This window comes from Rosa chinensis, chromosome 2 (genome assembly GCF_002994745.2).
Source record: "Rosa chinensis cultivar Old Blush chromosome 2, RchiOBHm-V2, whole genome shotgun sequence".
In the NCBI taxonomy this organism is placed as follows: Eukaryota; Viridiplantae; Streptophyta; class Magnoliopsida; order Rosales; family Rosaceae; genus Rosa; species Rosa chinensis.
In genome coordinates this window covers 21,755,797-21,771,495 of record NC_037089.1, presented here as the reverse complement: position 1 = coordinate 21,771,495, position 15,699 = coordinate 21,755,797, and the positions used below count along the sequence as shown (strand labels likewise).

The window sequence follows — 15,699 nt, the reverse complement described above, 5'->3', positions numbered from 1 at the left end:
TATCGATCTCACTTTAAAGGAAGGAGGACCAAGTCAGATTGATCCAGAACAGTCGAGAGAGAGAGAGAGAGAGCTGGGAGCTCTCTGACCTAGAAACGCGTCGTCGACCCGAGGGAGAAACCCGACCAGAACGCCACCCTCCGGCCACCTCACGACAGTGAAATGGCGCAGTTCTATTCGTCTCGCCGTCGCCGACACGCCTCTGGCGGTGGATCGTCCATGCATGGATCATGAAGGGAGATTCGAAGCTCGAAAGGTTTGAAGATTTCCGGCAACATCTTCTGCAAATTCTGGCGACCGTTTTACTTGCATGTGGTATGAAAGTCCATCCTCTCGTCATGCTCAACACTCTAGTGTAATTGGTTTTTGAAATCGATTAAGTTTTGATGATTTGGTTTCTGGGTTGGTTTTGAGCTCGACGTTGTCACCGACGCAGGCGACTTTTCCGGCGATCTTCTGGGCTGTTTGAGGTATGAAACTTCTTCTACTCGTCGCACACTACATGCTGGTATAATTGATTTTCAAATTTGGTTGAGTTCTGATGGATTGGCATTTTTGGGTGATATCGGATTTCACTGTGTTTCCGGCGAAGATTTTGGAGTCTTTGATTTGTCTTTGAAGGAAACTCTAAACCTTGGGCTCAAAAGGGTGGTCGTTCGAGCTTAATCCGCAGCGTTGGGCCGAGTTGACCAACTCAGAATCGATTAAGCTGGTTCTGGCTTGCTGTGTTCGTCGTCAGGGAGCAGACCTGCAAGTTCGGGGTTCTGTTCTTGATCTCGTTTAATCACAAGGTCAGTTGGAAGTTGTTTGAGAATTTTGGGGATTCAGTTGTGTAGTTAGCTGCTGGAATTGATTTTCCCTTGTTTATATGCTTACTGTGAATTCGTGTTTTTGAGAATGGTGAATTGAATCTATGTGATTTAATTCTTGGTTGATAGTTACTGACACACTACTAGAATTCTATTCATTTACATCAGTCCAGAACCGATGTAAAACTAAATTCTAACCGATGTCTTTGTGGCTGATGTAAAAGATATAGACATCAGTATAAGCGCGTTTTTAACCGATGTCCCAAACAACAACCAACATCGATTCTAAAAAACAAATCGATGTATAATCATTATAATCATCATAATCTTATATGTTAACTATATTTAATTCTTCATATTTTCACATTTTATGCTTAATAAAGTATATCTCGAACAATACCTAAGTGAACATTTAAATCGATTACAATTTCAGAAATGATGTCTAATACACTCATAGACATCAGTCTCCAAAAAATACTAGATGTTCGTGTCCATTTTTACGTGCATCTTGCCGCCTTATTCTCATGAGAACGATGTATGTGCCTTTAGGCAACATCAGTTAATCTATTAAGAATGATGTTTTATGTTACTAGGAACATCGCTTTTCGTTAGTTGAAACGATGTCTAGTAGTTTTGTAGACGTCATTTCTATTTTTCAAAACCGATGTCCTGTATTTCATGGTAAATCGGTTTACTTTATAACAGCTGATTTGTACGTTGACAGTAGATAACGATTTGGTGTTTAGATATCGATGTGCATTGGTTTTCTGTACATCGATTTTTGGGTGACATTTCAATATGTTCATAGTCATGAGACATCAGTCCAGTTTTAGGTACTGATTTGTAATCTTTGAATTGACATCGTTTTCTTTGACATTAGTGTTTTGTTTCCCATTTATATACATCAGCTCATATAAATATAAGAATGATGTGCAAATAATCATCTAGCTGCTGGAAAAAGAAATACATTTCTTATCACCTAAAAATTGGGGCTTTCCATTAATTTTCTTTCTAAATTCATGATTCCACATAATTCACAAAATAAAACCCCAAACCTACAAAGGCTAGCCTAGAAACATATTAGCAACCAACTACAAAAGTACGTTCTACACCAAACTTTGCTTCAAAGCAAAAACTAGCCTTACTCAAAATCATGGAAGCCAAAAGTCTTACACCAAACTCTGTATATAATCAGCCACTTCAATGCACACCTCGTCAATATCATTTTGGCTATATGATTTGCACGCCTTTACTGCCCACTAAAATGTATAAAACAACATATAAGTCACAATCATTGGGTAAAATCCCACAGTTCACTCCAAGTAGGATAAAGTCTTACCTCTTTCCTTAAAACATGTGTTATCAATAAGGGACTTTATAAGTAATGTAACAAAATTCTTCAACCAGGTGCACAGATCTCCTCATATTTTCTGGAAATATAAAGTATTTTGTCAAAATCATGTGCCAAGTGTAAAGAGAACAAAATATAAGATGAACAATCAATACATAAGTAATTTTAACACTCTGCAAACAAAGAAGGATGTAAGTTCTTACGACCTTGTGATTAATTGTTTTCTTTGTTCTTTTTTCTTTCTCAGCCTTGTGCTTATACCAAACCCAAAGTCCAATCAACATCCCTCATTATTTTACTCAAATAGATATATATCTCTCTAGAAGTCTATTAAAACCATAATTAAAATCTCCACCCCTCTTTTCACTTATGCACCTTGAAAGTATTTAATACAGTTGATCAGGATCTAATACAGTTGATCAGGATCACTGACCAGCAAATAAGTATATGGATATCAAATATATTGCAGTTAATCACAGTTGCTTAATTTCAATATTTCCACTTCAATTGTACACACACATCTATCTTCTATTGACAAAACTTGAATGCTTAATGGCTGGGAGAAAATTACTGATTACTTGATTAAGGAACACAACATCTGCATGCACTAACCAAGTGATTCATTCCTCCTCATTATACCCATTCCGGATAATTTTCTAAAATAAATTATATGATATTATGATATTACTTACTATAAAATTCCCAAATTCCTTGTTCTTCGGAGTCTCCAGCTTCTTCTCTAGTATGTTTACGATGGCCACATATATCAAACTCCATGAGCCTAAGAGCCACAACAACTGTTGTAAGTGGTACCATGGAAGCACAACAACGCTATCAGGAAAAGAAAAATTGCTAGTAACACGAACGTCCTTTTTCATTTGAGGAATATAGCAGCTCACCGGTAGTCTCAAAGTTTGAAGATAAATATTCTATCTTTATGGCACTGTATATATATATATATATATATATATATATATGTATGTATATAAAGAAAAGTAAATTACTTAAGGCACGCTGTACATGGCTCAGACTAGTACATGTTGTGCAAAAATAATTTCTGTAATTCATAATTAAGAAATAAATTACTTTTGCAGAACAGAACATATCCCTTAAGCTGATATAAAGAATAGTCAACAAATTTTGAATGACAAACTCAATCTTGAGAACCGAGAACCAAGTTTAAAGAGGAACGCAGAAACCCTAAACCTAAAATGAGTTGCTTGTTGAAGAAACTTATAGGATGGATATGTAGAACCAAAGACAGTAAAGAGAACCTATTGCAAGAGTGGATTTTGCTACTGAGTAGAAAACTGCTTAGAATTTCCATCAGCAAGAGTGGGCATGCTAAGAATGGTACTGTGACCTTGTTACTGCACATGCTGGAGCCGCTACAAGAACTTCTCCCTCTAATCAGGTGTTATTTCAGTTCTTCCACCAAACAATCCCTAAAAAAAAAAAGACAAGTTTTAATCTATTCAATAACAATTTGAATTATATGCTGCAGTCAAACTTGAATCAGTGAATTGTATTTTCTTTCTTCTTTATTTCTAAGAAAGTCCATTTTTAAAGGTAAAAAACTGATCCTTATTCCATGTACACAGACTAATTAATAACTATGTCAAGCTATCAACAAAGATCAATTACCTCCACAAGCCATGTAATCTGTGGAAGGCCTTTTCTTCACCTCAGACGCACGCAAGTATTGGTAAATACCACAAGCAAAGGTTGCACAAAGCTGTGGTCCATGAAACGGTTATCAATATCAGCAATACTACGTACCATCTCCTTCCAACTCCACAACTTTGGGAAAACTTCATCACTACTCCTTTGGATAGAAGTAACTTTTGGTAGAACTGCACTTGGTTTAACTGAGAGACAAAAATAAACAAGGAAACTGTCTCATGTAGTGTTCACCTTTTACATTTTGACAATCCACAGAAAAACGTATATCCTGATGAGGAAAAGAAGGATTATCAGGTCTACAAATATCATTGCTATGTAATTGATCGACAAGACATACTAGACATAACAAGCTAGCTGTGTTTGGCTACACAATCTCTTAGCTGTACTCAGCCAATTTCTGGAACATTGACAAAGTGTTGGTTACAGATATCGTAAATCAATAGAAGATTAATGTAGGTGACAATTTGTAACCTTGTTCAAAATAAGATACAAATATTAGTAACAATTTTACAGAGAATGTAGGAAAGAACAAAGAAATGTACCTCAATCAGCCCCAGAGGACGACATCCTTTGGACCGGGCATCTCAAGATCATGGAATTCCTTCATTTTAGTAGCTATAAGAGCAGATATATCTGGATCACGTAGATCAGATGCTGAAAGTGTCTGAAATTCACAATTGAAAAGAAAGATGTAGCACATTTTTCAGGAAGGGAATAAAAGTACTTCACGCATTCAAGGATGTATAAAATCTTCAATTTTGAATTTCTATGCAATTTAGCCATTTAACCTAGAACTAAAATGAGTGTGGTTATAATTCTCATACATTAACTACCACTAAACATAATTGTAACACAGGAATGGCACTGAAAAAATCGCAGAAAATAACTATCTATAATAAAGTTGATCTCGACCAGTAACATACTAAGCTTTGAGGAAAAGAGTACATGGCCATACTATATACTCCTAAGCTCAGGTAGAGCATGAAGAAAAATTGTAGGCGGTCTTAAAATTGCAAGAGTAGAATAGAAGTCCATATATATAAGCAACATAGGTTTCAAACAAATTCCAATAACACTGCTTTACAAACACACATATATACAGATAATATTAGGGGAAATAAAAAGCATTAATTGTCTACAATTTGTAAAGCATTGCCACTATTTTCAGAATGATAGAAAAGATAAGTAAACACTGGAATGAAGTACCCGTGCATGGATGAACTCTTCAACTCGGCCATTAGGAAAACGGCCAAGCAAACGAGGTCCCTGACCGTTCTTTGACATGTATTCAAATGTTCGGATCTCATTATCCCTGTCAAAGAACACCTCAACACCCTCACCGTAAATCCTAACCACAACCTTTCGGGAGACTTCCCCGGTGCTTGTTGGCCACTTTATTTCGAACACCTCGTTAGTCATTGCACCCTTGAGAGGGATGACCTGCAAGGCAGTGGAATCACCTACATTTTCCCACTTGGTAGCCAATGATTGTAGAATCTCCTTGGCTTCTTTTGGAATACGGTCGTCTTTATCTATGGAATTCACCATGGCACCCATGTCAAATGACCAACGTGATCTTCCACACCAAAATTTGATGAGAACTATGCAAGCAACAACTCAAGATCTTAATGTAGAAAGGGTTGTCTGATCCAAAAGGAAAAAAAAAAAAACATTAGAGTGATTAAACGAGAATATATAGTTCAATCATGATGACATAAAACCAAGAAATTGAAATCAACCGCAAACATTGACATAGATTCTGCTTCCTGCCAATTCACGGTAGCCAAACAAAAAGCAACTATAGAGAATAGCAATGATATTTGTAGGTTTACAGTTTCCAATCTTCTTAGGCAGTAGAGGTTTCTCAATGGAAAACATAAATATTGAGATTGATCAATCAAATCATGAACTCATAGGGTAAATTAAAAGAACTTAAGAGCCCATGTAACACTGCAGGAATGTTCTCCCTGAGAAGCAAAACAATTGCAATAGAGGAATCATAATGAGTACTCTCATAGTCAAAGCAAACAGAGAAGACCTACATCTCAGCAATGTATTATGCAGAGAATTCATGAGTTCCTAATTCATGCTGAAGAAGACAATGAACCCAAGACTTTGTATGTTTCAAAGGATAAAGTCCACAACTCCAAAAAATAAGTACAGAAGCATCATTATAATACAAATCTACCATCCCATAAGATCACAATAAAACCACAAAATCACACGATCTGAACTGGATCAAAATCCAAAAATCAAAACTTTAATACAAGAATGATTACCCAATATCAAGAACAGGGGAAGCTATTATACACAATGAAGCACCATCCTGAGTTGTCGAAATGGTGAAGATGATGCAAAGAGTGGGAATTTGGAGACATTTGAATCGAACAAATATGGGGTACGGAGGAGCATCTTCCATCGTTCTAGATTGCTACTCTGATTATGATTATAATCATGGCACAGTTTCATAAAAGTAGGAGTTGCCTGCAAGAAAGAAAGAGTAGCATTGAGGCAAAAAAGAGCCAAAAGGGTATTCAATTTCAGTGAAAAGGAGCTACCTTTACGATTCAACCTAAGTGCAAAATCATTACGGATCAGCACCGCTTTGAAACACCCAAAGTTGTGAGTCAGCTGGTTTAGCTTCGCATCCATTATCCTCGACCTTTAACCCTCTCTCTAGTTTAGCTTTCACTTTTCGTTTTGCTTCTCTTCACTCTAGATCTGGGCATCAAATGGCGTTTCGGTTGTGCCCCATCTTCGATTTCGAGTTCGGTCATCGGAAATTATAGTTGGAGAAACCGCAATCGGGGTCGGGGTCGAACCGATTCAACCTCCTTCAATCACAGATTATACTTGTCATCAGAAGATGGGGTAGGAGGGCGGAGAAAGCAGGAGGAAGTTGTGGTCGGGGTCGGGGTTGGTCAGAGGAGGTAGATGAAGGAGCCGTGGAGGTAGATGAAGGAGGCGATGAAGGTAACAAGAGCGGCGAGTTCGAGTGGAGTTTGGGAGGAGCTCGAGATGAGCTTAGGGTTTCTGTTTCAGTTTTGGAGGCTCTATTTTTTTCTAAGTGTGAAATTTTAAGTTTTAGTCCCCGCGTCCTTGAATTCATTAAAACACTTAGCGCGTCCACGAAATGAGGTTCCCGCAAATTTTCAAACAAAACTTTTAACACCGGTCATTTTAACAACCGATGTTAATGGTATACATTTAAATCGGTATTTTTCTAAAACGATGTTAACTTACTTTTTTACATCATGTGCAAGTCTGACCGATTTAAATGACGTGATGTAAATGAACAGATTTCTAGTAGTGACAGTTGAGAACTATGTTGCGATTAAGTTGGTTTTTTATAAGCCTGACTTTTTATCAATGTTGCTACGGCAATTTGTTGAGTAAAATTATTGGTGAATCTGTGTTCAAGTTTGGTATTACAGTTTAACTTGGAATCATGTGGGTGTCCATAGTAATTCCTTCGAATTACTATGTGACTAGATTGTTAATGGAATTTGAAAAGTTATAAGAATTTGGAAATGGTGGTAATCACTAGTACAAAAAGTTAATCACACAACACTAATTACACATCGGAACACAAATCATCTGTTGTATGTTGAAGTCAGTTTTATTATACAACGGTGCTTGTTATATTCTGTTGTGTGAATGCCAACAAAGTGATAACTTTTTTATCGGAACTACATTGCACAATGGAATTAAGCATAGTCCGTCGTCTGAGCCTTAAAAATTGAGCGGCAGATTTCCCTCCACTCTCGAGTCTTGGTTGCCTCTTGAAATCTGAAATTTGGGCTACTTGATACAACAGTGCTTGAGGTTTCCGTTGTGTGATTGAAAACTGGATGCCAAATTTTGAGGAAGTTTGCTTGAATGTTTTCTACAAGGTAAACCTAGTGCAAGCTGTAGAAATTAGACAACAGAAGTTATAATTTTCTGTTGTGTGAAGTTCGAATATAAGCGGCAACATTTTGAGCCAAAATGCTATGGGCGCGGTATATTTCCCTCCATGTTTTGGCATTTTGATTTTTGTAGTGCACTCTTACAACAGTTTGTTAGGTTTGTGTTGTGTGAGTCACTTTAGAATTTATTTGAAGTTTAATTATGCCTCCCACACTCTTGAAACTCTCTCGACAAAATGAAATGAAACTCCTAGTCAGTCCTCTCAAACACACCCTAAATCTCAGTCCTCTCTCAATCCTCTCTCACAAACCCTAAAGCGGCCTATTTGGATCTCTCTCACCATCCTCTCTCTCTATCTCTGCGCGAAACCCCTATCTCTCGTGAAAGCTCTCTCAATCTCGATCTGCAAGTCTGCAATGGCCTTCATCTCAATCCATTGCAAAAAACCATGGCCTTCATCGTTTCAGCCGTCAAGCAAGAAATCCCCAAAATCTCCTATAGTTGAAACCATCTCCATGGCCATCGTTCCGTCTGAGTCGAGACCAGCGATGACCAAGCTCTCGACGACCTCGTCTCCGATGTCTTCATCATCCTCCTCCGCTCTCTCGTCATCCTCGGCCTTCTCTTCCGCCAAATGAACATCTTGTCAGTTTTCCATTTTGTCCTCCACTGAGTTGCTTTTCTTTCTGATGATTTTGGTTTCGTTGGTGACTTGGGTTTTTGGGAAATTAGGGTAATTGGTATGACTTGGGTTTGAAATGCTAATGAGAAATTTGGGTTTGGGTTTAGTACCATGATTTTGTTGAAATGAGTTTGGGTGCTGTTTTGATGTTTTCCCTTAATTTCTTCCATTTTGTTATGTTTCTGTGTGATTTGAATTGAAGCAATTGTCTTAGAGGTTCCTCTCGTACAATGAACTATGCTTTTGTTTTGTTATCTGTTGTATGCTTACTTTTGTGACCTCAGTTAGTAGCCAAGGTTCTATTATTTCTAATGGTAGAATAGGCTCAACTAATAGAAATTTCAATAATGAAAGGGTAAGTTTGGTTATGCACTTCATTCTATGGATACATATTCTATGGATACATATAATCTACAATATGTTTCCTAATTAACAAATCAATGAAAAAAGCAGGGGTTGAAGGCCCAGAGTGAGTTGGATATGTGCGCCGAGAGATTAGAGGTGAATAGCCTGAGTAGGCTGATGGGTTCGGAGGCTGTGAATTACACTTGTGTGGAGTGGAGGAGTTGTATGAGAAGATGCTTGTGAAGATTGAGAGCTTGGCCAATGGCCAGCCAAGCTGAGAACAGCTCTGCGAAGATTCGAGAGGAGGTAAAGTTTATACTTGAATGATCATGATTGTGAATTTAGCAACTTTTTTTGGAGGATAGGATAGTGTGTAAAATGAATATGGGGTTTAGTTGAGCCAGTCAAATAGTTACTGAATTTGTTCAAAGTCGGGTTTGTATGCCACGATTAGTTAAGTTATTGGATTTGCGCATATAAGCATTACGAAAAGAAGATGATAATCATGAGAGTGTAGTTATTTTTTGGAAGATAGTGTGTAAAATTGGATGGGATTAGTTAAGGCAGTGAAATAGTTACTGAATTTATGCAGTGCTGGGTTTGAATGTGTCAATTCTATTTTTTGTTTTGAATGCTCTGTAGGAAGATCACAATAGAAAGTTGCGATACAAAGCTGCTAGGACTGCTGGATTGTAAAAATTGCTAAACTCTTGGGCATTTTATGCTTATGTAAGGTAACTTTCTTTTCCTTCTTCTTCTCCCTTTACTATATATAGTTTCAATCCATGAACTTTATTTATGGTAGTTTCATAGTAAAAACAGGATATCAGATGGCCCCATCTTGCATATCAATCCGCTAGTAATATTGAATAACTTGTATCCATAGAACTCCAAGTAAGTTAATGCCCAGTTGTGTACATCTTAGAACAATGAACCAACTCCAATTGTCTGATATAGGTAGAGTTATATTTGATCTGATATGGGTAAAGCATGCTCATTTAAGTTTTTTTTTTTTTTTCCTTTCCAAGTGTTCAGAATCTCACTCAAATTCCATCCAAGGTGTGAAAGAGACTAGTGAAAATGTGCATACTAGAGCACTTCCTCCTCGGTTTGCAGTAGATGAAGAAAGTCAGCTTAGTATTCCACTACAACCAGTTTCTAGTACCCTTCCTCTGTCAAACAAGTCAGGGAAGTCCAATAAATTAAACCCAAAATTAGTGGGAAAGAGACTAGAAAAGAATTTGAGTTGGAGAAACATAATTTAGTTAAGGTTGAAAGTCAATCTGAGATGTCAATCAAGATATAGCCTTACGTCATCAAAAGGATGGTGAGTTCCATGTTCCCACTTACTGTGTCTGCTTGTTGATGATGGAAAGTTTAAGATTTCTAAAGCTAGTTTTCTCTTTGATTGGTAGGATTTCTCTTTTCCCACTTAAACGTTATCATTTTGTTGACATGTTTCCCTCTTCCTTGTGCAGTTTCAACCTTTGGAGCGGTCTAGGACATGGTAACAGAGGTGATCTCTCTCGCTCTCTTGGTAAGACATTTTATTTATAAGCTGCTGTGACTGTATATGCATCTTTATCTTAGTTTCTGGTGAACTTTCACTGCAGGCTTGGCTTGATTTTCCTCTCATTGCTTGCGTTAGATATTGGCATCCACTAGATGCAGATGTACAAGTTAATTTCCATTATTCTCTTCCTTTAATTGAGAGGATAATTTTGGTTATTGAATTCTCAACAAATTATATTATGTTGCTTCAATATGTTTCTTTGCAGTACTTTCCTATTAGGCCGGCAAGTCTAGTCACAAAGATGTGAAAGACAGTACGTATTAATTGGCTTTTTAAAGCATATTGTGGGAATCAGTCAATCGGATGTTTATGGCCTATTATTGTGTGGCATGTGAGGTAATTCTAACTTAATTTGAATATCAACCCTTTATTTATTTATTTTTTTTCCCCAATGGATGCAGTTGCCACTCCTCTTCATTTGATTGTTTACTCTGCAAGTGCTTTATATAGTTCTCTTTCTTCTTGCACATAATGAAACTAAAAATTTGATTGAAGTAGTGTAGTTAAGGCAGTGAAATAGTTACTGAATTTATGCAGTGAAATGACAGCATTACCTCTCCAATTGAATCATTTAGTTGCCTTCGGATTGTATGTGGTCTAAGTCGAAAATTGGGGGAGGAGGGAAACTGAAAATTGGGGAGAGAATACGCGAAGTAGAGTGTGTTTCTTTTCTTATTTGAGTCAAATTGGAGCCGCCGAAATTTTAGTTTTTTTTAGGACACAGTATTGAAGAAGTCTGTGTGTCCTTGAAAGACTCTTCCCTCACTTAAAAATTTCAATTTGGCGGATAGGTGTCCTTAATAATCTTCAAGGACTGCACATAAATTATGTGTCCTTGTTTGGTGTCATTAAAGCATATTATTGTAGTAGTGGTTTACATAAAAAACGTTTGATGACTATTTCATGTCCATTGGAAGGTTGAACACCCTGTTTCTCGATTAACCAAAAGGACAACTTCAATTTAAATTAGGGAAAAGAAAAACTAGAAACAAATAAATTGAGATACAACTTATACATGGATTTAGTAGACTAGCTCGTACACTAGTTTTTTTTTCTTTGTTTATGGCATTAACTTTCTGCCTTGCTCGATTGCTTGCTATCTAAGAGGAAGACCATCAAACCATTCTAATATTTCATCAAATATACACTGAATAGCTGCAAATTAAGGCAAAGCCATTGAACAGTAACGACGATCAAGACAATTGAGGTATACATGCATAGCAACAAATTTAAAGAAGAGTTTTAGAGAGAGGATGTTAGACGCCTACCCACAAAGAAGAGTTTCAGAGAGAACTGATAAGAGAGAAATCTAACTAGTAGGGTTTTGTCATCTTATTTTCTTTTATATATGGTTTGTTTTTTTAATCACGATCTTAATCATATTTTTTTAGTGCCGCCAAAGGAAAAAAAATCTACCCGCTCTTTTTTTCATATAGCCAATTTTTTCCCTTAAATACATTTTTTTCCCACCAAAACTTGCAATGATGAAATAATTAGATCATCACTAAATGTATAAAGGGTGAGGAAATGATTCATCATTGGAATGAGACTTTTAGCGAGGAATGCTCACATTTGTTGCTATTAAATTTGGCGGGTCTTATACAATTTTGCACCAAACTAATAACGACAAAATCGTTATTTTCTAGCTAATTTTTTTTTAATTTTTTACAAGAAAATGGTTCTCGCAGAACAAGAACTCTTAACGAGGAAACTGTAGTTTTGTCGCCATTGAATTTGGCGGGTCTGACACAATTTTCTGCCAAACTAATAATGAGGAAAGTGTAATTTCCTCGCTAATGGCTTCTTTTAATGAGAAAATTATTCCTCGCAAAACATTGACTATTAGCGAGGAAACCATAGTTTAATCGTCGTTGAATTTGGCGGGTTTTACATAATTTTCCACCAAACAAATAATGACGAAATCTTTATTTTCTCGGTAATTGCTTCTTTTGACGAGGAAATAATTCATCGTAAAACATGGACTTTTAGCGAGGAAACCATAGTTTCATCGTCGTTGAATTTGGCGAGTTTTACATAATTTTCCGCTAAACAAATAATGACGAAATCTTTATTTTCTCGTTAATTGCTTCTTTTGACGAGGAAATAGTTCATCGTAAAATATGGACTTTTAGCGAAGAAACCATAATTTCGTCGTTGTTGAATTTGGCGGGTTTTACATAATTTTCCGCCAAACAAATAACGAAGAAAGTGTATTTCTCTCGCTAAATGCTTCTTTTGACGAGGAAATAGTTTCTCGCAAAACATAGACTGTTAGCGAGGAAATCATAGTTTTGTCGTCGTTGAATTTGGCGGATTTTACATAATTTTCCGCCAAACTAATAACGACAGAATTGTTAATTTCTCTTTGAATGTCTTTTTCGTGATGAAAAAATTCCTCACTGAAGTCTCCTATTTCCTCGGTAATAACATGATGATTTAGGAGACCAATTTATGGTCACCTTTAGTGATGAACTGAAATATTCGTCGTAAAAAGTGGTGTATAGTGAGGAAAATATGTTTCTCGCAGAAAACCTAATGACATTTAGTGAGGAATCAACATATTCCTCGTAAAAAGTGACATTTACTGAAGAAAATAAATTCCTCGCAAAAAACTTGGTCGCTAAAAAGACTTTCTGTTGTAGTGAATTCCTCATGTTCACACCCAAAATGGTCTCGCAGAAGCTGCCATTAAAAGACTTCAAATGGTCGCTTGAGCATTGATTATGCGCATCAATCTCCCTGTTTCTGCTTGGGGTTATGCAATATTGCATGCAGCTGTGCTCATTCGTCTGAGGCCTACTGCCACTTAACCCTTTTCTGCGTCCCAGATGGTTACTGGATATGAGCTTGTTGTCTCACACTTACGCATATTTGGGTGTGCATTTTATGTGCCAATTGCGCCGCCACAGCGCACCAAAATGGGTCCTCACAAACGATTAGGCATTTATGTTGGATATGACTCTCCAACCATTATCCGCTATTTAGAACCCTTGACAGGCGATCTATTTACCGCTAGATTTGAGGATTATCACTTTGATGAGACAGTCTTCCCGTCGTTAAGGGGAGATAAGAACAATAATATTCAACAGGAACGATAGGAATTGTCGTGGTCTGTCCCCACTTTGTCTCATCTTGATCCCCGAACCTCGATCTTCAGAACGTAGCAGACTCTATGCCTAACGTGTTTTCTGATATCGCTAAAGTGACAAGATCACATATACTTGCTGCAAACGTGCCTGCAAGGATTGATGTCCCTAAAAATCATGGACATGGCGCCACCCCTAGGGGTATTGGGCATGGCGCCGCCACCACTAATGGTGATGGCAATGTGGCTCAGGTCGGGCTCCCAACAAGGAAACGTGGGAGGCCCCAAGGTTCGATGGATTCTCGCCCAAGAAAGAAAGTGAGTTTGGCACAAAAAGATCCATTAATCATCGACATAAATAACCCGTCTCATGAAGATATTCCGGATTATGGTTATATCCAAGAGACATCATTGGGGGATGCTCCAAGGTTAGAACCAATTCCAAGGAATAGGGAGATCTCCATGAATTACACTAGTGTACGTGAGACGTTGAATCGAGATTCTATTATCCTTGATGATGTGTTTGCATATTCTGTTGCTCAAGGAATTAGAGAACACGATGATATCAAACCTCGCTCAGTTGAAGAATGTCAACGAAGAGCAGACTGGCCTAAATGGAAAGATGTGATCCAGGTTGAATTGGATTTACTAACAAAGAGACAGGTATTTGGGCCTATAACGTTGACACCCCCAAATATAAAGCCTGTTGGCCATAAATGGGTCTTTGTTAGAAAGTGTAATGAGAAAAATGAGGTTGTTGGATACAAAGCCCGCCTTGTGGCGCAAGATTTCTCACAACGCCCAGGAATCGACGGAGATTTAGATTCAGAGATATATATGAAGGTTCCAGATGGACTTCAAATACCCAAATCAAGTGGCTCTAAACCACGGAGCGCGTTTTCTATAAGATTGAAACGCTCACTATATGGATTGAAACAATCCGGACAGATGTGGTATACCAGTCTAAGTGACTACTTGATTGGGAAGGGATATGTCAACAATGAAATATACCCATGCGTGTTTATTAAAAGGACAAGTTCCAGATTTGCAATTGTAGCAGTTTATGTCGATGACATGAACCTAATTGGAACTCTAGATGAGTTAAAGGAAACTGCTAAATACTTGAAATCCGAATTTGAGATGAAAGATCTTGGGAAAACTCGGTTTTATCTCGGACTAGAGCTCGAGCACCGTAGTGATGGGATTATGATCCATCAGTCAACATATACTCAAAAATTACTAAGGCGCTTTGATGAAGATAAAGCAAAGCCTGTGCGTACTCCCATGATCGGCCGTAGTCTTGAACCCGGAAAAGATCCGTTTCGTCCAAAGGATGAGGATGAAGAATCGTTAGAGGCTGAAGTGCCCTATCTAAGTGCAATAGGCGCATTATTGTACTTAGCTCAATGCACAAGACCGGATATCTCATTCGCAGTGAACTTGTTAGCTCGACACAGTTCTGCGCCAACACACCGCCATTGGATTGGTGTAAAGACAATATTTCGATACTTGAGAGGTACGATTGATATGAGTTTGTTTTATCCCAATAGAGAGAAAAGAAATAACGGAAGTGTGGAATCGGACTCCACAAGGCAAAACGCCACCTTCCGTGCTCCTCCTTTCCTCCATCAAAATGACAACGATGTCTTGATGGGTTTTGCTGATGTAGGGTATCTCTCTGATCCTCATAAAGGTCGCTCCCAAACGGGTTATGTCTTTACCATGGGAAGCACTACGATATCTTGGAGGTATACAAAGCAGACCCTTGTTGCTACTTCCTCAAATCATGCAGAGATTATCGCTCTACATGAAATCGTGCGACAATGCATATGGCTAAGGTCTGTAGTTAGACACATTTGAGGAACTTGTGGTTTGAAGTCTACCACAGATGAACCTACATGCATTTATGAAGATAATGCAGCTTGTATTGAACAAATGAAATTAGTTTTCATCAAGGGCGACAACACCAAGCATATATCATCTAAGTTCTTTTACAATCAGCAACAACAGGTACTTCTAAATATTGAAGTGAACCAAATCCGATCTGAGGATAATGTAGCGGACTTATTTACTAAGTCATTACCTAAATCCACCTTTGAGAAACATGTGAAGAGCATTGGATTAAGAAAGTTATCCGAACTCCCATAATTGTAGCAATCAGGGGGAGATATTGACATCAGGGGGAGGTATGATGTCTACAAGTTCGATCTCGAAGAGTGAAGGACGTGTTGTGCTCTTTTTGCCCTTCGACCAGGGTTATTT

At 37.7% G+C, this 15,699-nt stretch overlaps 1 protein-coding gene across 1 annotated transcript; it reads right to left on the bottom strand.

The window, feature by feature from the left end:
- Window positions 1-4,207: 4,207 nt before the first annotated feature.
- LOC112189708 (probable choline kinase 2) lies at window positions 4,208-5,568 on the bottom strand. The gene is made up of 3 exons (XM_024329061.2): window positions 5,050-5,568; window positions 4,386-4,507; window positions 4,208-4,240 (listed from the first exon to the last, which is right to left on the bottom strand). The coding sequence occupies exons 1-2, from the start codon at window positions 5,398-5,400 to the stop codon at window positions 4,391-4,393; spliced, it is 468 nt and encodes a 155-aa protein (XP_024184829.1). The 5' UTR covers window positions 5,401-5,568; the 3' UTR covers window positions 4,208-4,240; window positions 4,386-4,390.
- Between the last annotated feature and the right edge of the window lie 10,131 nt (window positions 5,569-15,699).

Excerpts from the sequence above, each read along its gene's own strand:
- LOC112189708 (XM_024329061.2), bottom strand. The coding sequence starts at position 5,400 with ATGGGTGCCATGGTGAATTCCATAGATAAAGACGACCGTATTCCAAAA. Across the intron at positions 4,508-5,049 it reads AAGAGTTCATCCATGCACGG|ACACTTTCAGCATCTGATCT; the intron begins GTACTTCATTCC and ends TGTGAATTTCAG.